A 24,345-nucleotide genomic window follows, 5' to 3' on the forward strand; every position below is an offset into this window, starting at 1 on the left:
TCTAAAAATAGAACTAAAATTCTTTGAAAATACACAGTGAAGAATGTTTGTTTGAAATACTAAATGTAGTTTTAAAAAATGCTTAAATTTAAAAATTTATCAATTCATGAGGTTGTAAATGTAAATGTACCACTAATCGTTTAATTTGTAATCAATTTTTTGGGAAGGGTCTCCTGTTGGTTCCATAAACTTATTAGAGCGATCATCAACTAACATTGATCTGAAACTGCAAAAATTTATAATTTTATAAATTTTATTAATAATATCAAACATTGATAACAGAGTGCAATAGAATTTATTTCATTTTTTCTTTTAACCTACCCCCAGTGCGGCCACTTCCGTCTTAGCGTAGAGCCCAACCTCCAGGACTAAACGATGGAAAAGCCTCTTCTTAGGGGGGTTTTCAACTGAAACACTCAATGGAAAAAATAGGAGAAACCAATAAGAAAACTTCTGATAGTAATCAATAAATTTTTAGGAAACCAATTTAATAAATCAACTGTTGATAAGAATCTTTAAATCAAGCTTTAAATAAATAATAGATTATGAAATATAAAAAAAAAATAATTAAAAATGAAAGGTTGATCATGAGAAAATTATGAAAAATAGAAAAAATGGAAAAAAACTGCTAATAATAATCTATCAACGGATGATCACTAATTTAACCCAATTCAACTATAAAACCAAATGTTGATCAATGAATAAAACATGTGAAATAAACTGTTGATTAAAAAATCTAACAACTGATAAATCAATAAATAAAAATAAATCGAAAAGAAAATAATATTGAACAATAAATATTTAAAAACCATTAGAAAATCAATTGTTGATAATCTATCAACGGTTGATTGATTTGTTATAGAAAAACGAAATCTTATAAAAAAAAGTCCACTGTGCAGTTAAAATAACTAGGTTGATGGTGTGATATTAAACCCAAACCAGGGTCTAGAAGGGTCGTCTAAAAGTGACCCTGAATTTTCCAGATTTGACCGCCTTGGTTGTTGAGTCTTTCTCGTTGAAATGTTGTGCGAAATTTGGAGTGTTTTAAAAACAAAAATTTTCTGGGCCAGATATTTTCTCAAGGAATATCGCAATAGAATGAGTAAAGACAATTTGCTATCGCAAGAGCTTAATCAATTGAGATAAAAGCTTTTAATAGATAGAAATTAGCTGCTATTTCGACTCAATCAGCAAGATAAATTGTGTGCATTTTACAACCCTGACTATCATCACATTGACCCAATTGTTGCTGCAAAAAAAAATCTTCAAAATTTCACTAAAATATAACAACTTTATTATTGTATATACTACAAAGCTACTATGTAACATTCTCTATAAGAAAAGCTATAATTTTTAAGTGCATTACTCACAAAAGGAGTAGCACTGGAGGCACAAGGATTATTGTCTTGTCCATTTATTTAAAAATTTGTACAAATTATCTGTGAGATAAATATAGATCAGGAAAGAACTTAGCATTTCATCTTTGTTCTTTTCCTGTAATTTTGCTCCAGCATACGCCAAATAATCCCCTTGAGTTGTCGCCAATTTTTTCAGCTTCTTGCACAGTATCCGGAAGCGTTGTATTGAGAGTTTCCGGATACTGGAGAATGATCAAGGATGAGATGAAGGCTGTGCTGAAGAACAATGTCATAGGCAAGAATTCCACGTATTTTCCCTGCAAAAAAAAACCAATTGAAGTTATAGGAATTTTCCAAAACAACCTGACCCATAAATCATTCTTTTCATTTTCTCATTCTCCGAGTTATATGAACTTTTATCAACTCCTCGATATGACTCTGATTGCCTTAATTTCTGTGACTGATAATCTCAGGTATAGTATTTTGCTCTTGATTACGACACTCAATGGAATCACCACTGATAAAAGAATCACTCTTTTTTCTTCATTAAAAAAGAGGAAAAATAATTATTTTGAAATTAAATTTAATTCCTTGTTTTTCAATGATTCCATAATTTATTCATGTTTGCATTCGATTATGAATCGTTGTTTTATAAATTAAATTTTTCTATGTGTTCTTATCTGATGAATTGCGCCATTTTGCAAAAAATATCATGTTTACAGTGTCTGTTTTTTTTCTGATGGAGTGCATTCTTTGCCCTTTAGACAGCGTATAAAAAGATAAATTCTCCGTAAGAATAGAAAAGCGTTTCGATGGTGACGCCGGGTGAAAGCTTATTTGTGCTCAAAGCATTTCTAAGGAGCAGAGTATTTATATTCCGTAAAGAATCAATTAAAAAGTGCTTTTGTGCCTTCAGAAAAAATATGTATATTGTGCTGACGAAAAAAAATCAAACAGTTATTTGTTTGTTGAGTTTATATCACAGAAGTAAAATTTAAAAATAGTCAAACAATAAGCAAGGTTGAAATAGCTGATTGCTCGTGTACACAATTGTTGCAATGCTACCGGTTTTATACTAAACCGTATAATAGGGATAATAAATAATTTCACGTTTCAAAAGTGGAACAGCTGAACATTCTATGAATATTCAACTACCGGTTCTTTACAGTTCTTTACTTCTCTCCGGGGGCATGACGTTTCTTATGTTTCTCATATGTTTCTAGCGTGCCGAAAAAACTTTGGAGTTTATTCGGTGTTTCCTGTTATTGTGGAATGAATTAGCAAAAAGTACAAATACAAAATAAAAGCCAATTTAATATGGAATGGGCAACCGAAAACCCCAAATTGGCAACCTACGTAGTTTCAGAAATATCTCGTAAAGTCTGTACGAAAACAGGGAAAAATTTACACTAAAACTGGTCGCATTTTTCAGAGCTAATGTCACCCCCTGCTTCTCTCAGTATAGCAAGGCCTTTTAAAATCACCCAACCTCGCCGGAATCGGTTTAGAAATAGCCCCCTCTAAAGCAGTTGATTAAAAAACACATACACATATAGAAAGAATAATTCAAATTTATCGTATATCAGAAAATATATATTAAAAAATTAAAATAAAAAAAATTGTTTATGGACAATAAAAAATAATGTAAAGAAGGTTGGGGCAGCTTGTGATATGTTTTTCATAGCTCATTTGTCAAGGGAATATAAGCATTTGTTCTGTATAGGGGAAAGCGTGCTACCTTAGGACAACTCAATATGATTTTTAAAATGTTCGATAAAAATTAAATCATCCGTTTATGACAGATTTCTTATCTGTTATAACCGAGTCAGTTTTATTGGAAATAAGGTAAAGTGCCCTCGAGTCGACCGGTTCCTCTACTCGACCGGTGGTCAATATTTGAATGTTTGATGGTGAATTCTATAAAATTGTCACTGATTCGTATTTATTTATGGAATAATTGACTTATTAATGTTAGATCATACGCCAAATATTAGTGCAAATATAAATAAATTGAATAAATAACTCTACCGATCGAATTGAGGAATCGGTCGACTTGGGGGCACTTTACCTTATATTAGGTTTTTCCGGATAATTAACTTTGTAATCTTATGTCCAAAGCGATTATGAAATGTGATCAATACAGAAGCTTTATGTTTAACTTTGAAAAACCTTAAGTACTAAGTTAAAATAATTAAAATTTAATATAGGATAAGACTTTTAGGCTTCGCACACACTCTGGCTCCGAGCACTTCATATTTTTCCTATACAGTGGAGCCTCGCTATAGGCCATATTTGGTTCCAGATTTGACACTTGGGTCGCACTATAGTCCATGTCATTTTTTAAAATTATCAACGACTTTTAGTATTGAAATTGCTCGACGGCTTCCATTTTCTTTGCGATTGTGGTACTTGTCCTCGCTCTCTTCATAATGGATCATAATTATCACAACTACTCAATAAAGTTTGCCAAAAATATTAAAATAATTATGACAATATTGCATGACGCGTGCTAAAAAACATAACCTAACTTAAAATCAGTGTTTTGAAATCAACGGTCGATAAATTGTGGACTATAGAGCGATGGCCTATAGCGGGGTTCTACTGTATTCCTTGTGAATCTGACTTATCTATGCCAATATGATTTTAATATCTAGTCTTAGTCAGACATTTCCCGAAAAATAAGTCGGATTTATTAAAGAAATATGAAAAAAATATGAAGTGTTTGAAGCCAGAGCGTGTGCGAAGCCTGAAAACCTTCCTAATCTAAATTAACATCTATATTAATGTCTATTAATTATTAATTATCTAAATTTATTAATTACCCCTAATGGTTTATAATAGACTAAGTTTTTGATAGGAAAAAAGAAACAATACAATTCCGAAGTTAACCCACCTACTCCTATGTTGATATCCTACAAAGCCTACAATCCCAGAACAGAATATTATCGTTTATTTGAAATTGCACAAACAGAATCCTATTCTAGGTTTATTTTTGCATGGAATAAGGGCAGAATCACATTTACAGTAAAATGCTCGCCGTAGCCTCACCGTATTTCGTAAATTTACGCATTTTCATTGCAATTCTTACGCAAATTTTCCATTACCGTATTACCTTATCTCATATTCGGTGGCACTAGGTGAAAATAATATAAGAAAATTGAAGAAATAAAACGAAAATTCGATAAACGGTGAGCAAAAAAAAAACTGCATGAGAAATTAATCGTAGTTTTTTTTGCTCACTGTTTATCGAATTTTCGTTTTATTTCTTCAATTTTCTTATAATATTTTCACTTAGTGCCACTTAGTATGAGATAAGGTAATACGGTAATCGAGAATTTGCGTAAGGATTTCAATGAAAATGCGTAAATTAACGAAATACGGTGAGCATTTTACTGTCAATGTGATTCTGCCCTAACTTTAAAATTTATATTTTTTTTTCTGTATTTTTAATAAGAAAGCTAAAGGGAAGTAAGGAAAAAAATTCAAACTGTTATACCTAAAAAAAATCATGAGGCTGAAGTTATGCCTCTGTGATATCCAATGAGCGATATATCGCAATATTTTTTTTGCTATTTCATCCAGACGTATCGAGCAATAAGATATGGCATAAGACGAATGTAGGATACTCACCAGTAGGGGAGTTTGAGGAGCTACAATTCCTCCAAGTCTTCCCATCATTGAGCAGGTTGCCATAAGGCTGTGCCTTAATTCCGTGGGGAAGAGTTCATTTGTGAAGAGATAGAGTGTAGTGAAGGAAACAGTGATGGAGAACTTCCCAGTGAGGAAGAGGACCAATTTTATTGCTTCAGATCCTTCTGTTGGCAAGAACAGTTGGCACAGGCAGGAGAGGCCAGCAATCAAAAGGGATACACTGAGAGTGATCCTCCGACCAGCCCGATCCACAATTAGGTAGCATATTACAAAAGCAGGCAGTTCAATTAAACAGATAAGGATGAAATTGATGTACTTGTCACCACCAATTGCTACAGAGTTGAGCACTAGTCCGTAGTAGACGAAGGCATTGGTCATCCAGACAAACGAACACGTGGCCAGCCGACAGAGAAGGATCGGTGAATGTAGGACAGTCTTCAAAGGATAGGGATTTTTAGGAGAGGCTTCAGAAGACATTTCAGCTGGAAGACGATCTGATCCTGCGACTTTTTCATCAAGGATTTTCATAGAGTCCTCAGAGAGGGTCACACGGTTGACTTTGGCTATCTTCTTGATGAGCCGTCTAGCTTTGTGAAGTCTTCCGGAAGCCAGAAGCCACCGAAGACTCTCGGGCATGAGCCAGAAGTAGAAGACGAGGAGAAATGCTGGAGCATAAGCCCATCTGCAAAATTATCAATCATAAATCCATTTAAGTTAATGGAAGTTGTGATTGCTTATCATGCCACCTCAAAGTGCTATTCGGAATCGGTGCAAATACATTCGTATATTGAATTTAACCGTTCATAACTCGTAATTAGAGGAGACCAAGGGGGAAATTCAACCTATTGTTTTGTAGATCACGGGGTAAACTATAACATACTTTAACCTGATCTATATCGCAAGGGACTGAATTATTTATAAATGAAATTTAATATAATAGTGCAGAAAATCTTTCTATTCTCTACAGGAACGGTTCGGATGAGCCACTAAACGCCTTGATGAATCGATTTTTAGTAGACACTATGTACAGGGAGTTCCGGCTTAAGTGAAAAAGTATTGAAAGAATTTCATATAAAATTGCCTACAATTGGGAGCTCTTTTGTAAAATAATTTTTGAATTGCCCCCAAATGTTCGGATGAGCCACTAAACGCCTTGATGAATCGATTTTTAGTAGACACTATGTACAGGGAGTTCCGGCTTAAGTGAAAAAGTATTGAAAGAATTTCATATAAAATTGCCTACAATTGGGAGCTCTTTTGTAAAATAATTTTTTGAATTGCCCACAAATGTTCGGATGAACCACTAAACGCCTTGATGAATCCGTTTTTAGTGGATACTATATACAGGGACTTCCGGGTTAAGTGAAAACGTATTGAAAGAATTTCATATGAATTGCCTACTATTAGGAGCTCTTTTGTAAAATAATTTTTGAATTGCCCCCAAATATTCGGATGAGCCACTAAACGCCTTGATGAATCGATTTTCAGTAGATACTACAGGGAGTTCCGGCTTAAGTGAAAACGTATTGAAAGAATTTCATATGAATTGCCTACTATTGGGAGCTCTTTTGTAAAATAATTTTTGAATTGCCCCCAAATGTTCGGATGAGCCACTAAACGCCTTGATGAATCGATTTTTAGTAGATACTATATACAGGGAGTTCCGGCTTAAGTGAAAACTTATTGAAAGAATTTCATATAAAATTGCCTACTATTGGGAGCTCCTTTGCAAAATAATTTTTGAATTGCCCCTAAATGTATGCAAATATTTTTCACGCAGTAAATTTGAAATAAATTTCTTATGATCCGTTGGCGCTGAAAATAAGCTGAAAAATTAGCGCCGAAAATCATTTGCATACATGACGGCGTTTCTATAACTTATTCCAAAGACTTTTCCTGCAGGTATGCAATTTTTCTGTGTCACTGAAGTGAATTTGCGGAGTTTTTCGGTCCCGAAAGCGGAACTCTCTGTACGTGGTTCATGAGTGTGAAATGTGAAAACGTTTTCCTCCAATATTTGAGTCCGATCGGGCAGGGTCGAATTTCATCCTGGTTACAAAAGCTGCGGTTTGTAAAGAATATCAGCTAAAACGAATAACTGAGATTTCTCAATTGATATACGCACATAGTTAATTGGACAATCGATTTGATAACCACTCTTTCATTTTTTACGCGGCAAATTAATCGGCGAATCTCTAGGGTCAATAACAAATTTATTAGGCCATCTTAAGTGATACAATTGCACGAAATTCGTAATGATTTTTTTGTCTAGGATTCATCAACCGACCCATAATATAAGTAAATTGCGTGGGTTCATCGCTCGAGGGGCAACAACACAACAATTTAAAACACATTTTAAGAATGTAAATTAGCACAAGACAATGCGTGTTATTGAAATTTATTTGCAGCTTCAGAATGCTAATTATCTTACGCCGGAAAAACAGCTTTCTTAATAATTTTGAGATGCTTTCGTAAGCAAAAAACATAGATAAAAAGCAAAAAAAAATTTTAGTAAATATGAATTAAACATGTGTCATTAATGTATTAAATTTACGGAAATTTTTTGAGTGTAAGTATTATTTTTTTAATACTTTTTAAATATGGCAAATATTAATTATTGACACAGTTGTAGTATTTTTCGAAAGCAAATATTCGTATAAGAATTTTGTTGGTAATTAAAAAACAATCAAATTTCTTATCTTTCCGTGATAATGCAGCTTTTGAATTACGTTTAAAGTCCAACTGCCACTGAAGTGGCAAACTTTTCCCATCTGCGAAGTTATTCGACAAGCTTCGTTGGCCTCAGCCTAATTCGAAATCTAAGAGCCTTCTCGTTACCTTTTTTTGCAAGTTTCTTGATTCAATGAAAATCGATTCAACTGTAAGTGAGGTCTCCTCTTTTTTTCTGTTCAAGTTTTTTGTTAAACAGATGAAACATTTTGTGATCCAGGAGAAGGAGAAAAGGTATTATAATATTTTCTATCAATTTAGCCGTTAGACTTTGAATTTGATTTATGTTTCCGAGGTTTGCCGAATAAATTTCGTGAATCGTAAGTTTGGCAGTTGGATTTCAAATATAACTTAAAGTACGGCCTTCAGGCTACGCATATCGTCAGTTAAATCAACATTTGTGGTAACTTCGTTTTGACAACTTTTCAGGAGACGATATTTTCAGTTCAGCTTTATTTTTTTTAAAAATGAGCTGCGAATGCGATACTTTTGAGTCCAAATAATAAAAGTGGCACTAATAAACTGTAAGTTAACTCGAGAAAATCTTTATAAAATTATTTTAAAGCTGAGATATTGAGATATACAGTGGCGGCCAAAATAATAGAATCACTTTGCAAAGCTTATATTTTTTAACTTTTGTATTTTTTCCCAATTTCTTAATATAATTCTGAAATGAAAATTTTCAAATTATTAGAATCGTAGAATAAGGGTTTAAAACGAGCAAAAGAAGTTATGGCAAATGCTGATTACTAAAAATTTTGTATGGAAATTTGTCGTAACTTTCCCAAAAATGGAAGTTACGACAAATTCTGATAAATTTTTATTGATTAAGGGCACTTACGATCATTTTTGTTTAAAATCATTTTTAATGGGCTTATAAAAGTTTCTTTTTTCTCAAGTGTGTTTAATAAACAAAATTACGCCGATTCTAAATATATATATATCTCAAAATCGCAAAAATGAAGTTACGACAAATGCTGATTTAACTGACGATATGCTTTGACTTTGAACACTTCACACCTTTCTCATGTTCCATTTTGTGAATCTGATATGGTTTTTCCAGGTAATGTGTGACTTAAGACTAGCTATTAAAATCCCATTAGGTCAGATTTAGCTTAAAGGAATATGGGAAAAATATGAAGCGTTCGAAGCCAGAGTGTGTGCTAAGCATAAAAGCCTTCCCCTACAAATTAATAACACTGAGAAAAAAAGAGGCTGCGATTAACTTTTTCGTCATAACTTTAACACTTTTTGGGTGTAAAAGTATATCAACATTTTTTAATGTTGATTTTACACCTGTTAAGAGTAAAATCAACATGGAAGAAGGGTAACTTTAACCCATAATACACCTAAAAAGGGTAATATTTACACCGTTTTCGGATCAATACTGCAGGGTAAAATTAACATTTCCGGAATGTTATTTTAACTTTTTCGGATTTCTCTCAGTGCAACCCAAAACTTACCTTATCATGTTCCTCCAGTCCTTGGTCCACATGGCAATGAGTCCGTAGAATGACTGACCCAGTGCGTAGGTACTGGTTATCAGAACTCCTCCCAGGAGTCTTTTAGACGCCCCCACAGCTTCCATTCCGAATACGAAGCACGCACTGTATGCTCCTGATCCCAGTGCTGACTCCAAAAGTTCCAAGGTAAGAAACATGGGATAATTCACTGAGAAGGATTTAATCATCCCAAATACTCCACTAATCATGGTGCCAACAATGAGAGCTGTCTTCCTCCCATATCGATCTGAGAAGAATCCCGTGATTGGAAGTGCAATAAATTGTCCAACATTATTCATAGTTCCAACCAGGGAAACTTTCCATTCATTGGCTGTGCAGGTGAGATCCCATTCACTCACAATGGTCTTTTCTGGACCTGCATATACGAAGTCACTGCACTCAATCTCCTTGCTGTGGTCAAAGTTGATAGCTGTGCATTCCTCTTCAGTTGAATTGATGTACTGGAAGCGTCTGCAGCTTTCCTGGCCAGGAGGCAGAGCATAGTCCAGGAAAGTGGCGTTGGAATTGTATGGGGCATCGGGACCTTCACACTCCCCAATGAGGCATCTGTAATCCAATTCCGCCGCAGTAAAGATGAAATTGAGAGTGTACATGTTTGTGATGAAGACAGGAAGGAAGAGAAGGATGTAGGTGAAGATTTGAAAGCGTCCAAATTCGCCCAATTCATCGAAAATCCCAGTAAAATTGGATTCACTCTCGGTACGTTTTTGCGATGTCTTTTCAGCCATTGTCACGAGCAGAGATGCTGCCTTGCTGAGAACTTGTCCAGAACTGACTGTGACTCCAGCAGAATGGTAAGATACTCCCCATCATTCTCCACGCACGAGTGCAGTTAACGATCTCTCCAATTGATTGTATAAAAATGACAAAAAAAAAACCAAGTGGGTTGAGTTACTGATAAAAATTCCTCAAGAGAGCCTTCCCTTGAAAAACCACAATAAAATTATCAAAGGCCTATAATCGACGCATTTGTGCGATTGCGTAGAGTTGAAGCATTCCAAAATTTTCCATCTACCCATCCCACCCACGCAGGGGGCAATCCTCATCATAAGAAAACAAGTGACAATTTCTATTGAGCGCTTTTCTTTAATCAGTTATCACCTCAATTAACGATTTCCTCTGCTGACAACAGGAGTTCATGGACTTTCATTAACATCCAGAGATACCTTTCCTCATCATTACAACTGCCCTGATAGCACAATCTCAAAGAAGTCTTTCCAAAAAGCTTGAGTGGAAAGTTTTTGACGTGAGATTGAGTATATAGCGAATGTTCTTATATGCAAATATTTGGATTAAATGCTTCCACGCATTACTATTTTTATTCCATTTCTGAGTTTCCGCCTCCAACTTGATAATGAGGCGATTAAAATGTTACTCGCAATTGCGGAAAAAACAGCGCGAAAAGTGCATTGTGCGATAGTGAAAAGCACGTGCACAAAAAGGCGCCAAAGTAAGGTGTTTAAAAATTTAGCATTTCTTATCACATATGATGTTCTTACTGTTCTTATAATCAACATTAAGCTCATGAAACTCCCCGAGAAGAAGCCTGAGAATGATTTTATTGCTAAAATGTAACATTAACTCATTTGGAGTACTTTTAATGCACAATTATCGATTGTATATGCATTTTTTCATCTTTTTATCACTTCACAAATTTTGTGAATGTGAAAAATAATTTCCGTAGTTCAATAAAAGTAGAATTACAATTCTACATCGCCAATTCAATAAACTGAGGAAAATTACGTTAAAAACAGTCAACACAATTACTCGATTATAATCACTTTTTTATTGTTTGATTAGTCGTTAGGGATTTGCAGCGACAATTTCTGCTTTTTTATCTTTCAATTTAGACTAATAAAAAACCAAATTATAATTCACCGGCAATTTTATTACATACAAAAACCTACTCATAAAATATGTTGCAAAATTTTGCCCAACTCTGGGAGCAATGAAAGCTTGTGATATCTATGAAATTACTACTACAGATACCACAATAAAGCTCCTCATCGCTCATCCAGTATTACAGAGGCATAATGTTCGATCTGGAAATTTTGCAAGAAGCAATAACCATTATTAAAATTTATTATATAAAATGATATTTTATTTTGCATAAGAAACAACAACTGAAAAAAATTAAACATAATCTAAAAAGAGCTAGAAAAGTTAGTGATAAAAGAAAATGGTCAAAACTAGTGATTCCAAATAACCGCATTTTTAGGATTGACGGTTAACCGGTTTTGGATGGCTCTGAAACCGGTTAACAGGTTTTAAACCGGTTTCAAATTTAGGATTAGATTATGGAATTTTGAGCAATTTTTCAGAACTTTAACTTTGATGTAATATTTAACACATTAATATATTCTTTTTCTCAGTTAGTTTAGAACTTATTTATTTTATTGCTTGATTTTGTATTTAAAATAATTCAGAAAATTTCAGATTGCAGGAAAATTACTTGGAGTTTTACCAATAATATTGTACCGTGGAGAAGCTAATGAAATGTAGATTTCCATAAAAATAACTAGTTTTTCACACAATTTATTTTTCTAATAAATTGGTTATAAACATTGTCATGTTTGACAATCTTTAATGAGGAAGTACTTAAAAATTTTATTATTATATCTTGGTAAATGAAAAAAAATATAGAAAACTTTTTAACGAACAAACCGAAAGAGTTTTCCTCTTTATTTTTAAAATCCTAAGGTAAGTGTGCCAAATTACGGCCACCTTTTTTGTTCCTCAAATTTCCATGATTTTTTAGTTTTTACAATGCAAAAGAATAACAAAAAATGTAGCTTTGACAAACGAGATGACGTGAAAAAAGACATTGGAAGAATTCCCGAAAGGCAAGGATCTATGAGAATGAAGGTGGCCCAAATAGGGCACCAAAGCTATGTCTACATTTTTATTCATTTTAAAATGTATTCAGAATGATTTTAGAGTAAATAAAGACGATAAACTGTCTACAAGGTTCTAAGCAACACTCCTAAAGTATAAGGAATGAAAAAAAAATCAATTTCTATTAAAGATAACATTTCAAACTTGAGACTTTGGCGCTTGCATGCAACTATGCCGAAATTTGACACACTTACCCTATAACTAGTTAAATCTTATTAAACTTAAGTTTAGAAAATTTAAATCGTGAAAGAAAAATAATATTCGCAAAAATATAAAAAAAAGAATATTGGAAGGATAGTACCAAGATTTATCGCTACCTTATATTCGCTGCAGTTTTTTTTGTAATACCTTGTAAAATTATTGTCAAAATAATTCTTTTTTCCAAAAAAAAAAATCCAGATTTTTCGATCGGGAATGGTTTCTAAAGTCAATTTTTTTTAGATCATTCTCTACAGAAAACACATCGATGCATAATTTTTATTTTTTTGTATTATAATATCATGAAAATTATGATTATAATTTACACAAAATTCACAAATAATTTGATAGAAAAAATTCCATAGGCATTTTGAAAAAAAAAAGAAATTACTATAAAAGGAAACCCTTGTTGTTTCTCACTCCATTGGTTGAGAAACTAATAAATACCAGATTTTGGCAAAAATTTTACAAGAATCGTGTGTAACAATCTTGGTGAAATTGGATCTAATAAGATGTAGTTGAATTAAAATATAGCAAGATTCAATAAAAATCCCTATGAAGACATGGAGCGGTAAATATCTTGTGACTTTTCCACATAAAACAATATTTTACAAGATTGTACTAAATCGTTTACAAATATTTTCTCAGTATATAATTGATTTTTAGTCTTGTAATATTTAATATATTTTCAAGTGAAGAAATCTTGATGTAATTTCCAATAATCTTTAAGCAAATAATTCTTTCAAGAGTGGAAGAAACGTACAGAAGACCCATTATTAAATACTATCCTTCATATATTATAACATACTGGCATACTACCGACTACACTTGGAATCCTATTGCACTTCAGATGCCCTTGTAAAGTCAAGGAAATATTTTGCAGGATTTTCAAGAAATAAACTAATTAAGAGAAATTTTAAAATTTTTGGAAGGAGACGGTTTTTAACCGGTTTCATCTCTAAAAACCGGTTTAAAAACCGTTTCCAAAATAGGGCGGTTAGCCGGTTTTTCGAACCCGGTTAACCATTGTTGGAATCACTAGTCAAAACGAATAGAATTCTGGAAAAGATAAAATCCTGCTATGGTTTTCCAATGTCTTCAGCCTCTTGGACAGTGTCTGGAAGAGTTGTCTTGAGTGTTTCAGGAGCCAAGAGTATCAAGGTACCACCAGGAATGGCTACAGCGGCAAATAGGATCATTTCCAGAGATTCAAAGTACTTTCCCTAAAATTCCCACAGATTCAAGAACAATGATATGAAAGACAAGATTTTTTTCAGGATATTACTCACCAGTAGTACTGTGAATGGTGCCACTATGGATCCTATTCGTCCGAAGATCACACAAGCCGACAGGAGCGTTTGCCTTAGTTCTGTTGGAAATAGTTCAGTTGTATATACGTACATTGTAATATAAGACATTGTTACTGCTGATTTGCTAATGAGGAATACTGCCAGCTGAGCCCCTTCAGGAGCATCTGCTAAGAAAATGTAGGCTATGCAGCAAGATCCACTCAGAACTAAACTAAGACACAGTACTTTCCGTCTTCCAATCCTCTCCATAAGGAAACAACAGAGACCTGCCCCTGGAATCTCAATAAAGCAGTTGAGAATAAAATTAATATATTTGTTTCCAGCTACGAATACTGAGCTCATGCTCAATCCGTTGTAGACGAAACATGTAGCTGCCCAACAGAACGAACAGTTGAGAATCCTTAAAAGCAGGGTTCTAGATTTGAATACTGATAACAAGTTGTATTCATTTTTAGGCTCCTTTTTCCTGTTTTTATCATTCTTTTCTTCAACCACAGGTTCGGCGTTTAAAACATTGTCTAGCATCTTTCTGGCTTCTGGAGTCAGGGGACTCTTATTCATTTTCGCAGCTGAATCGATGATCTTAGCTGCATCCCTGGTTCGGTTCATATTTAGGAGCCATCTGGCACTTTCGGGAATTATCCAATGGTAGGTAGCGAATACAAATGTAGGAGCATAGCTAACAATTAGAAGGAGTCTCCAGTGTCTTGTAAGCATTGCCAAAAGGCCTAGTAGTGCTTCACCGAGAGCAAAAGAACAGTTTATGAAAAAGGCTCCTAGAACTCTTCTTTCAGGACCCACAAGTTCCATACCTAAGATCGTTAAATTACATTAACAAAGAATATTATATCTCGAAGGTTAGATACCTTACCGAGGATAAAACCAGCATTGAAAACTCCGGAACTGAATAGCGGTTCCAGAAATTCACAGATAATGAACATTAGGTAACTAGTTGAAAAAGACTGTATAACACCAAATAAAGCAGCAAACATACAACTTGCAACAAAAGCTGGTCGCCTCCCAAACCTATCTGAAAAGTAACCAGCCAGTGGTAGGCATACCAACTGTCCGATATTTTTAATGGTTCCAACCAGGGACAGCTTCCACTCTTCATTGCATCCCAGATCCCATTCACTGAGGATCGTCGTCTCGTCATCTTGATACACAAATTGTGAACAGTCTTCAAGTCTATTCCTATCAAAGAGATCTACTTGACACTGATCCTCTATCGTAGCATTGGGAACATTATGGAATTTCTGGCACATGGAAAACTTATCTCCGTTTTTAGGGATTGTAAAGTTGAGGAAGGGAGCGTGAAGACTGGAATTATCAGAATCACATCCTGGAATTCGGCATCGATATTCGAGATTTCCAGCTGTGAAAACGAAGATGAGAGTGTACATGGCAGTGTAGGCAATCGGAATGCATATTAGAAGGTAGTTTATAAGCTGAAACTTTCCAAATGGTCCTATCTGCTGGATCAATAGATCAAGATCAAACGTCTTCTCCTCTTTAACGGACATTTTAACACTATTTGCTCACTTTAAGAAGTTAATTCAATCTTTCTCATATAGATTGTATACCTGTCTGATGTGATATGGTTTTTCTGAACAACTATTATCTCTCACAGAGATTTCTTTTGACTGTCTCAATAATTGCTGGAAGCGATAGCGAATTGCCTTGTTTTACTGATAAAAAAAATGAATAAAAGGTTTCAAGATGTTTGTGAAAATTTGAATTTGCTGAAAAGTTTGTAGAATTAAAAGAAATCAAACAATTATTACTATCAGATTTTGAAATAATTAAAATACTGAAGAATTATAACTACTGAGTTCCGTGTTGAAAGATTTTGTGGAAATATCAAATTGAAATTTTCCTGTGAACCCTAACGAGGCACTATTATTTACTGGTAATATCTCCGTTGATAAATAAATTATCTACAATTACCTACACTCCTGTATTACAATGTTTAAACATGACTAAAAGACTAGTGAGTGAATTGTTTATGATAACCAATGTCAGCAAACACGTGCATATTTTGATAAACATCGTATTTCAAGTGTAATTTCTATTTTATATAATATTTCACAAAATAACAACAAGAATTTGTCTAATATAATTCAAACATTTCTTGATTTCTTCTTGAAATATATTTATTTTGAAGGCGATATTGAATACAGAGATATTATTTTACTGCAAAGACTGTAAACTTCAGAAAAACCAGATCATAACTTCTTTAGGTTCAATAAACTTTTTAGAATGGATTATTATGTGTGATTTTTTCATATTCACACCTATTACATTGTCAAATTAAACAAATCCATAATAAATTATAATAGTAATGCTAGCACAACATTCCATGAATATATGGGATGAGATTGTCAGTCCCATGCCCGTGGAATCAAGTGCAGTGAAAGCTCACTGGATGCAATCCGAACACCTTTAACGCCAGAAAAATTCCTGGTGATCTAAAGGGGATTCGAACCCGGGACACTTGCATCACATAGCGAGTGCTCTACCACTTGTCAAGACCCTAAGAAAAAGTAAACTCAACATTTTAATTAAGATTTCGTGGAGGGTATGATTTTGATAATCAAAAAATAGGCCACGCCCTCTTAAGGATTTGGTAATGAAAGTCATAGAGTTCTCAGTATTTATACTCATTCATATCTTATATCTTAAGTTTATGTTGGCCAATGTTATGGCGCTGTCTATTACAGGGACGTAGCGCCACCTAATTAAACAAGTAAGTAACTATTGTTATGTGGTTGATGTAGTCTCTTTTTCTGCGTGATCTTTTTTTGGATTAAGTAGAAGACTTAAATGTCTAGGGGAAACTGGGGCACCACCAAACACGGGGTACCACCAAACACTGCGATTTTTTAATCGGATATTCGGCTTCAGAGGATAAGACCTATAGGAATTTATAGGCACTATAGGGATGTTTGTTCACTGAAGGAATGGTCCAGATAGTCCAAGTAGTTTAGAAATAAAAATTAGTGTTTGGTGGTACCCCGTGTTTGGTGGTGTCCCAGTTTCCCCTATATTGCTTTTTGATTTGCGTACTTCAAAAATCTATTTCAGGGCCATGGCGGGCCCATAGGGTAGGGGCAATGCCTTACCTTAAAAACCAGAAACTAAGATAATGTTATAAGTAAAATGTTCGTAGTATGATATGGTAGAGAAGAAATTAATCTCCTATTAAGTGGCCTGTAGTCGATAAGTGATCGATTGAAGTGCTTAATGCAATTGGTTAAAATCGTATGGAAAGTCAAAGGATAATTTGGTGAAAAATTTAAATATTTTCTCAAATATCTTTAAAAAAAAATAAAATAGAATATTTATCCATCAATTTGGCATTGTTAATAATGAGTTGAAATTGCAATTATTTGATGATTATTTAAATAAAATAATGTTTTTCAATGGTTCTGATTCTGAACAAATTTAACGTAAAGATTCTTACATTTCTTACATAAAAAACTCAATATATAATATTTCTTTTTCTCAATATAATCAATTTAAAAATTTCTCAATATTTTTTCAGCATATTACAAAAAATATTTAATTTAAGCTCTTAGTAATATAAATGTACAACATTAACATAACCTATATTTTCTAAATTTTTCATTTGAAATTTTTAAAAATTTAGTCATTGAAATCTTATTTTTGGAAATTTAAAAAAACATACTTTTGAAGATGTTTTCTCGGAATTGGTCCATCTAAATCCCAAAATCAAATATTTCCTGTTAGCTGATAAGTCAAACTAATCCTTAAATGAAAGATTTTATGTTCACTTGATCAAAACGTATTCTACTTTCTACAATACGGCGTAGTGTAAAACTCGTCAAAACTGGTATTTTTTTGTATGAAATTTTCTTAAAAATTCTAATTTGATTTTGAGCATTCATTAAAAAATTTTGATGAATGCCCTACCTTTAACTACGGATGCCCTAGCTTAAATTCAACTCTAGCTACAGCTCTGATCTACTTGCTGCATCCAAGGGGTGATCAAGTATGATCAGTGAGTAAATCATATATGGCAGATCGGATCATCAGAGCCGCTAACTCTCCATAACCGGCTGGTCGTATCGATCAGTCTCCATGATCGGCTGATCATGCCAATCAATTTCCATGCTTGGTTTGTCGTGCTGATCGATATCTATGGTCGACAGAACGTGTCTATCAGTCTCTGCGATCGTCCGATCAGCAGCCATACTGAACCGTGGCAAACCTATATACCCCCAGCTTGTATCCCTATTTAAATATTTCCTTAATATATACAATTTTTGAATTTCAGTTTTAACGTCCCGTTGATCTGCAATTTAATGGAGATTTTAAAGTCCTTGTAATTGTGAATTAAAAAAAAAACTACACAAAAATTGTAATAAGTGTCTTGAATTTCTATAAATCAATGAAGAGAATGAAGACATAATTGATATAGAAAGGATATCACAATTATTTATTTCCAATTTTTTTGTATAAAAAAATCCAATCACTTTCCAATGTCTTCGGCTTCTTTGAGAGTATCTGGCAGAGTTTTATTGAGTGTTTCCGGTGCGAACATAATGAAGATACCCGAAGAGATGGCCATTGTTGCGAAAAGGATCATCGGTAGGGGCTCTACGTATTTGCCCTGAAACGAAGCAGTATGATTATATTGAGCAATATTATAGGCATAAAAAATCTTACCAAGAGAGGAGTGAATGGTGCCACGATGGAACCTAAACGACCAAACATCGAACAAGCAGCTAGAAGACTATGCCTAAGTTCCGTAGGAAAGAGTTCAGCAGTATATACGTAGATGGTGATAAAAGACATGCTGATATTGAACTTCCCAATGAGGAAGACTGTTATGTGAACAGCTTCTGGGACATCTCCTGTGAGGAAGATGAAACCAATGCAAGCAGCTCCACTTAGTATTAAGCTTATACAAAGCATCATGCGTCTACCGATCCTATCCATTAGTAGGCAACAGAGTCCTGCTCCTGGAATTTCGATGAGGCAATTCATGATGAAATTAACATACTTATCTCCAGCCACGGATACCGAGTTCATGCTCATGCCATAGAACACGAAACATACTGCAATCCAGCAGTAAGAGCAGTTAATCATACGTAGTACTAAAGTCTTTGATTTGAAGGCTAATAACAAGTTGTATTCCTTAGCTTCAGGTTCCTTTTCTCTCAACTTTCCATCCTTTTCTTCAACCACAGGTTCGGCGTTTAAAACATTATCTAGCATCTTTCTGGCTTCTGGAGTCAGGGGACTCTTATTCATTTTCGCAGCTGAGTCTATAATCTTAGCTGCATCCCTGGTTCGGTTCATATTTAGTAGCCACCTAGCACTTTCAGGTATAAGCCATCGGTAGATCAAGAAGATAAATGTAGGAACATAGGCCACTCTCATGAGAAGTCGCCAGTCTCTTGTAAGCATAGCTAGGAGGCCTAGGAGAGCCTCACCCAAAGCATAAAATACGTTTATGAAAAACGCTCCTAGAACTCGTCTTTCTGGACCAACGAGCTCCATTCCTGGTAAACAAAAAAGTATTTTTTTTTAACATTTGGATGATACTTTTGTCTTAATCGTTAAGTGACTTTCCGCATTAACTGATAAAACTCAACCCTCATTGAGAACGTGGAGTTTGTTGTGAAACTTATGAGTATCTCTGAGAGGCTCTTGAAATATTTCGGATTCCCCACAGAGCCGGAAGAGGCTAAGATATGTCTTAAAGGGGATTTTGTATCTTTGAAACTTTGAACTAATCAATCATTTTAGTCAGCCATACAAACTCAATCTAAGAGATAAGTCTATGGTCTATGATTTCTGATTAAGATTATTCAGCATGAAGAAGACCATGGCTTAGTTTAGGTGTATGGGCCAGGGACTTCTTTGTTCTTTAAAACACAAAAAATTTGATTACTATGAAAAAGCATATAATTACCAAGAATAAATCCAGCACTGTAGACCCCAGCACTCAAGGCAGGTTCCAGAAATTCAAAGATAATGAACATGATGTAGTTGGTGGAGAAGGATCGGATCAAACCAAAAGCCGCAGCGAAAAGATTGCCCAGAATAAAGGCCGTTCGCCTCCCAAATCGATCTGAAAAGTAACCAGTCAGTGGTAGGCACACAAACTGTCCGATATTGTTAATGGTTCCAACCAGGGACAGCTTCCACTCTTCACTGCATCCCAGATCCCATTCACTGAGGATCGTCGTCTCATCATCTTGATACACAAATTCTGAACAATCCTCAAGTCTAGTCCTATCAAAAAGATCTGCTTGACACTGATCCTCTATCGTAGCATTGGGAACATGATGGAATTTCTGACACATGGAAAACTTATCTCCGTCTTTAGGGATTGTGAAGTCGCGGAAAGGAGCTTGAAGATTGGTATTATCTGAGTCACATCCTGGAATTCGGCATCGATATTCGAGATCTCCAGCTGTGAAGACGAAGGTGAGGGTGTACATGGCAGTCAAGGCAATCGGAATGCAGATCAGAAGATAATTTATCAGCTGAAATTTTCCAAATGGTCCGATCTGTTGGATCAATAGATCCAGATCAAACGTTTTCCCTCCTTCAACGGTCATTTCTACACTAATCCTTAATTTTATTCAACTCCTGCTTCGAACCCGAAAATAAATCCTACAACGAGTGATCCGTACAACGTTCGATAGGTGACTGATTTGAACAATACCTATTCTATTGGATTAATCGTTGGCATGATGATGGGAACATGAGGAGATATGAACTATCTACTTAAGAGATAAAATACTAAACGACAGGGTTTGAGTATCTCTGAAAATTAAATTCTGCCAGAAATATTCCAAATTATATTTCTCATTTGGGAGATTATTCTCTGTATCTAGTAAAACAGACAAGTTTAGTTATTCTTATTCGAAATCATGTATGCTCGATACGTTCCAATGATTTTTTTTACTCTCTAATCTGCGACTTATACTTATCATATCCTGTATCCTTTAAAAAAATAAACAAAGATAATCTGATGTAAAGATAATAAGTGAAACAGAAAAGAGAAAATTGAAAATTATACCGGCATAACCTCAGGGGCCTCAAGTAATGAAATGTCATGAACATATAAAATTACAATTACATTTGGTAAAACAATAAAGGTACCTTTTATTAAGAAGCGTTAGTTCATTTTTATGATTATAAAATGTCGTTTACGTACACTGAGAGAAATCCGAAAAAATTAAAATGACATTCTGGAAATGTTAATTTTACCCTGCAGTATTGATCCAAAATCGGTGTAAATATTACCCTTTTTAGGTATATTGGGGATTAAAGTTACCCTTTTTCGTGTTAATTTTACACTAAAAAAGGTGTAAAATTAACATTAAAAAATGTTGATATATTTTTACACCTAAAAAGTGTTAAAGCTATGAGGAAAAAAAGTTAATCGCACCCTCTTTTTTTCAGTGTAGTGTTCTTGAATTTACTTTTAATTTATAGATGAAAAATAAGTAATTTTTCACTCAGAGATGTTGCGACCTTAATTTTTGATTTGATCATAAATAGATAAATCAATGAAAAATAGTTTCTATTATCTTTGAGAGCTCAAAAAGTCACTGTGTATTATACTTAAACTGAAAAGCTTGAATATCTTAGCAGTAAAGGAAGCACTGGAACGTCTTCAACATTAAGCAATATTCAGACTGGACTTTTAGCCTATAATTCCCGAACGTATCAATATTCTATATACACTGAGAAAAAAAGAGGGTGCGATTAACTTTTTTCCTCATAACTTTAACATTTTTAGGTGTAAAAATATATCAACATTTTTTAATGTTAATTTTACACCTTTTTAAGAGTAAAATTAACATGTAAAAGGGTAACTTTAACCCATAATACACCTAAAAAAGGTAATATTTACACCGATTTCGGATCAATACTGCAGGGTAAAATTAACATTTCCGGAATGTTATTTTAACTTTTTCGGATTTCTCTCAGTTTAGCTACCAAATTTTTGAATTTTCAGAATGTAATGGATCATTTTTCCTTATTAAATCTAATTTTGAGTCAAAATTTTCCAAAAAAAAAAAACAAATCTTAAATGATAAGACACTGAAGAAGTTACTCTATAGAAGCTAGGCCATTTAGTATCATGGCGTTCTATGATTAGCTAAATCTTTCAAGGTTGTCAAATGTCAAGTTTCAACCACTCGGAAAATTTAATGAGAATAATGGAATAATATTTCACTTCAAATTGTAAATGGGTTTTTGTGTTCGTCATTGCTAAGGATTTCTCTAACAATATGGTATAATTTAGAAGACACTGGGACAAAAAGTCACAAAATATTCAAAATTTAATATTTTAAAAGATAAAAGAGATTGAGGCTTGTCAATTAATTTTTTATTGTCATTTTTCAAATACATTTTTCAAAGTTTATTACGGAAAATCTTAATTAAACAATGCATTCTATTTTAATAATTTTAATTTTATGGTATGGTTACTCAATTGATAACCAATAACATTCTTTTCGGTCTTAAAGGGTTAAAAATGTGACATTTTCAAAATCTTAGAAGAAAAGTAAGCCCAAGAGATACCCTTCAATGAAAATATCATTTTATCATTGCAATATTTCAATCAATTTCACGCGAAACATGTTTCTGACTCACTATCAGTCGCTTCTGTGGCAGTTTTGGTGGCTTTTCAGTCTCTTGATTCTCTGATTAGCCAATTGTTATTTATCGCTTCTGACAATTTTTTTTTACCTCTTCAAGTGCTTGTGCGCGATTTTAAGTCATTCCAAGCGACCGATATAATGCTTTTCGACAATTTCTCGATTTATTTTGAGTGCGAGGGATTATTCTCAGTGGATGTTTTACAACTTGTCTGATTGTAAAAAAAAATCAAGTAGGTCCGATAGTTCTATTTTAAAGTGAATCCTAATAGGAATTTCTCAACCTTTGATAAAAGGTCATTACAAGGCCTTGACTGAAGCTAAATTAAAAAAAAAAGTTATCACAGTGTATCGATCGAATGGTTTTTAAGAAAAATGGAACCAAATTCAGTGTCAAAAAATTAAATAAAAGTTTTATAATATGTTAATTAGGAGCCAGCACTAAAAATTAGTTAAAATTATAAATGCACTTTCAACTATTTTTAGGTGTTTTATTATTGAGACTTTATTAACCACAAACACGAAAATAAATATAAAAAAAAACTTTTATTACAATAACTCGGAAAGTTATCAGATACCGTCGTTGCGGGTGACTTTGCACTCGGGGGGTGACTTTGCACTCTGCTGTCCGTAAGGGCCTTGATAGACTTGAGGATTAGCCGAGAGACGACTTATGCGTAATTTTATTCGAAATAACGGTTAAACCGAATTTCTATCATTTTCCACTGAACCGTCTCTCGGCTTAAGTCGTAAGTGTGTCTAATGCGTAAGACTTTCATTCTAGCACTTATTGATAGTCTTCGCTAATCCGGTCTACCCTGTCAAAGTATATAGGGATATGTCATGTACCAAGAAACGTACAAGGATCCTTAAAAGGATACTTAGTTTCAGTAATATTCAATAAAATGAACATATAGGTAATTTACCAAAAAACAGCTCTGTGAAAAAAACGGTTTCAGAGTAGTAAATTGCCTAAATCTATTCTAAATTTATTTGGCTAGGAGTAATCCATTTCGATTTTGTTAATTTTTTTCTATTGAAATGCCTTTTTACTATTTTCTTTCTAGGAACGCACGATTTATGTCATAAAACGGCATACAATGGTCTTTCTAAAGCTGTATTAAAAAAGTATTTGAATAAAAATTATCCAATTATGTGGGTACTTAAGATAAAATACCCGAGATCTACAAGATTTTGATCGCCATTGATTTCACGTTTCTGTCCGCCATTTTGATTTACTGTCAAAATCTAAAACTCAACCGATTGAGCTGAAATTTTAGAACGTTTCAGCTGATGTCAAGACCTTTTCAGAACATATATATAATCCTAACTAGATCAAGGGATTATCTGGATACAGAGGCTCTAAGATAAAAATTTTGACAATCTCATAAATACAGCACTAAGGGGCATTTCCTTTATTGAAACCGTCACAAAAATGACAGCACTATTGTTAGGTGATGAGGTCTAACCAACAAAGAAAGAGAAAAGTAATGTTTTGCTTATCGGGTAAGTGTGCCAAATTCCGGCCAGCTTGCAATTTCGGCCACCTTTTTTGTTCCTCGAATTTCCATGAATTTTTAGTTTATACATACTCTAGAGATTGTACAATACAAAAGAATAACAAAAAATGTAGCTTTGACAAACGATATGACATGAAAAAGATATTGGAAGAATTCCCGAAGGGCAAGGAACTATGAGAATGAAGGTGGCCGAAATAGGGCACCAAAGCTAGGTCTACATTTTTATTCATTTTAAAATGTATTAAGAATAATTTTAAAGTAAATAAAGACGATAAACTGTCTACAAGGTTCTAACCAACACTCCTTAAGTAGAAGGAATGAAGTTTTCCAGAGTTTTAAGTAATTTACCACGTTTATGTACAAAATGAATAAAAACTTTATTATCAGAAAAAATACAATTTTTGCGATTCTACTCTTGAGAGGTAATTACTTTTTACTTTACAGACTTACAACATCTATCATAATTCTCAGAAAATACATGTGACGACAACTTTATCAATACCCAAATAATT

At 33.8% G+C, this 24,345-nt stretch overlaps 3 protein-coding genes across 3 annotated transcripts; all 3 read right to left on the reverse strand.

Moving 5' to 3' along the window:
• Positions 1-1,271: 1,271 nt before the first annotated feature.
• LOC129803014 (solute carrier family 22 member 3-like) lies at positions 1,272-10,337 on the reverse strand. The gene is made up of 3 exons (XM_055849309.1): positions 9,203-10,337; positions 4,989-5,691; positions 1,272-1,675 (listed from the first exon to the last, which is right to left on the reverse strand). Exons 1-3 carry the CDS (start codon positions 9,988-9,990, stop codon positions 1,478-1,480), a joined length of 1,689 nt encoding a protein of 562 aa, XP_055705284.1. The 5' UTR covers positions 9,991-10,337; the 3' UTR covers positions 1,272-1,477.
• Positions 10,338-11,509: 1,172 nt separating this feature from the next.
• On the reverse strand, positions 11,510-15,296 carry LOC129803016 (organic cation transporter protein-like). The gene is made up of 3 exons (XM_055849311.1): positions 14,537-15,296; positions 13,645-14,477; positions 11,510-13,578 (listed from the first exon to the last, which is right to left on the reverse strand). The coding sequence occupies exons 1-3, from the start codon at positions 15,186-15,188 to the stop codon at positions 13,435-13,437; spliced, it is 1,629 nt and encodes a 542-aa protein (XP_055705286.1). The 5' UTR covers positions 15,189-15,296; the 3' UTR covers positions 11,510-13,434.
• A 2,801-nt stretch (positions 15,297-18,097) lies between these two features.
• Positions 18,098-20,367, reverse strand: LOC129803015 (organic cation transporter protein-like). Its single transcript, XM_055849310.1, has 3 exons — positions 19,607-20,367; positions 18,355-19,193; positions 18,098-18,298 (listed from the first exon to the last, which is right to left on the reverse strand). The coding sequence occupies exons 1-3, from the start codon at positions 20,256-20,258 to the stop codon at positions 18,158-18,160; spliced, it is 1,632 nt and encodes a 543-aa protein (XP_055705285.1). The 5' UTR covers positions 20,259-20,367; the 3' UTR covers positions 18,098-18,157.
• Between the last annotated feature and the right edge of the window lie 3,978 nt (positions 20,368-24,345).

This window comes from Phlebotomus papatasi, chromosome 2 (assembly GCF_024763615.1).
Source record: "Phlebotomus papatasi isolate M1 chromosome 2, Ppap_2.1, whole genome shotgun sequence".
Lineage (NCBI taxonomy): Eukaryota > Metazoa > Arthropoda > Insecta > Diptera > Psychodidae > Phlebotomus > Phlebotomus papatasi.

Coding starts and splice junctions, on each gene's coding strand:
- LOC129803016 (XM_055849311.1), bottom strand. CDS start 15,188: ATGTCCGTTAAAGAGGAGAAGACGTTTGATCTTGATCTATTGATCCAG. Junction 14,478..14,536: donor CAATGCTGGTTTTATCCTCG/GTAAGGTATCTA, acceptor TAACGATCTTAG/GTATGGAACTTGTGGGTCCT. Junction 13,579..13,644: donor CACCATTCACAGTACTACTG/GTGAGTAATATC, acceptor TGGGAATTTTAG/GGAAAGTACTTTGAATCTCT.
- LOC129803015 (XM_055849310.1), bottom strand. CDS start 20,258: ATGACCGTTGAAGGAGGGAAAACGTTTGATCTGGATCTATTGATCCAA. Junction 19,194..19,606: donor CAGTGCTGGATTTATTCTTG/GTAATTATATGC, acceptor TTTGTTTACCAG/GAATGGAGCTCGTTGGTCCA. Junction 18,299..18,354: donor CACCATTCACTCCTCTCTTG/GTAAGATTTTTT, acceptor GCTTCGTTTCAG/GGCAAATACGTAGAGCCCCT.
- LOC129803014 (XM_055849309.1), bottom strand. CDS start 9,990: ATGGCTGAAAAGACATCGCAAAAACGTACCGAGAGTGAATCCAATTTT. Junction 5,692..9,202: donor GACTGGAGGAACATGATAAG/GTAAGTTTTGGG, acceptor ATAATTTTGCAG/ATGGGCTTATGCTCCAGCAT. Junction 1,676..4,988: donor CTCCTCAAACTCCCCTACTG/GTGAGTATCCTA, acceptor TTTTTTTTGCAG/GGAAAATACGTGGAATTCTT.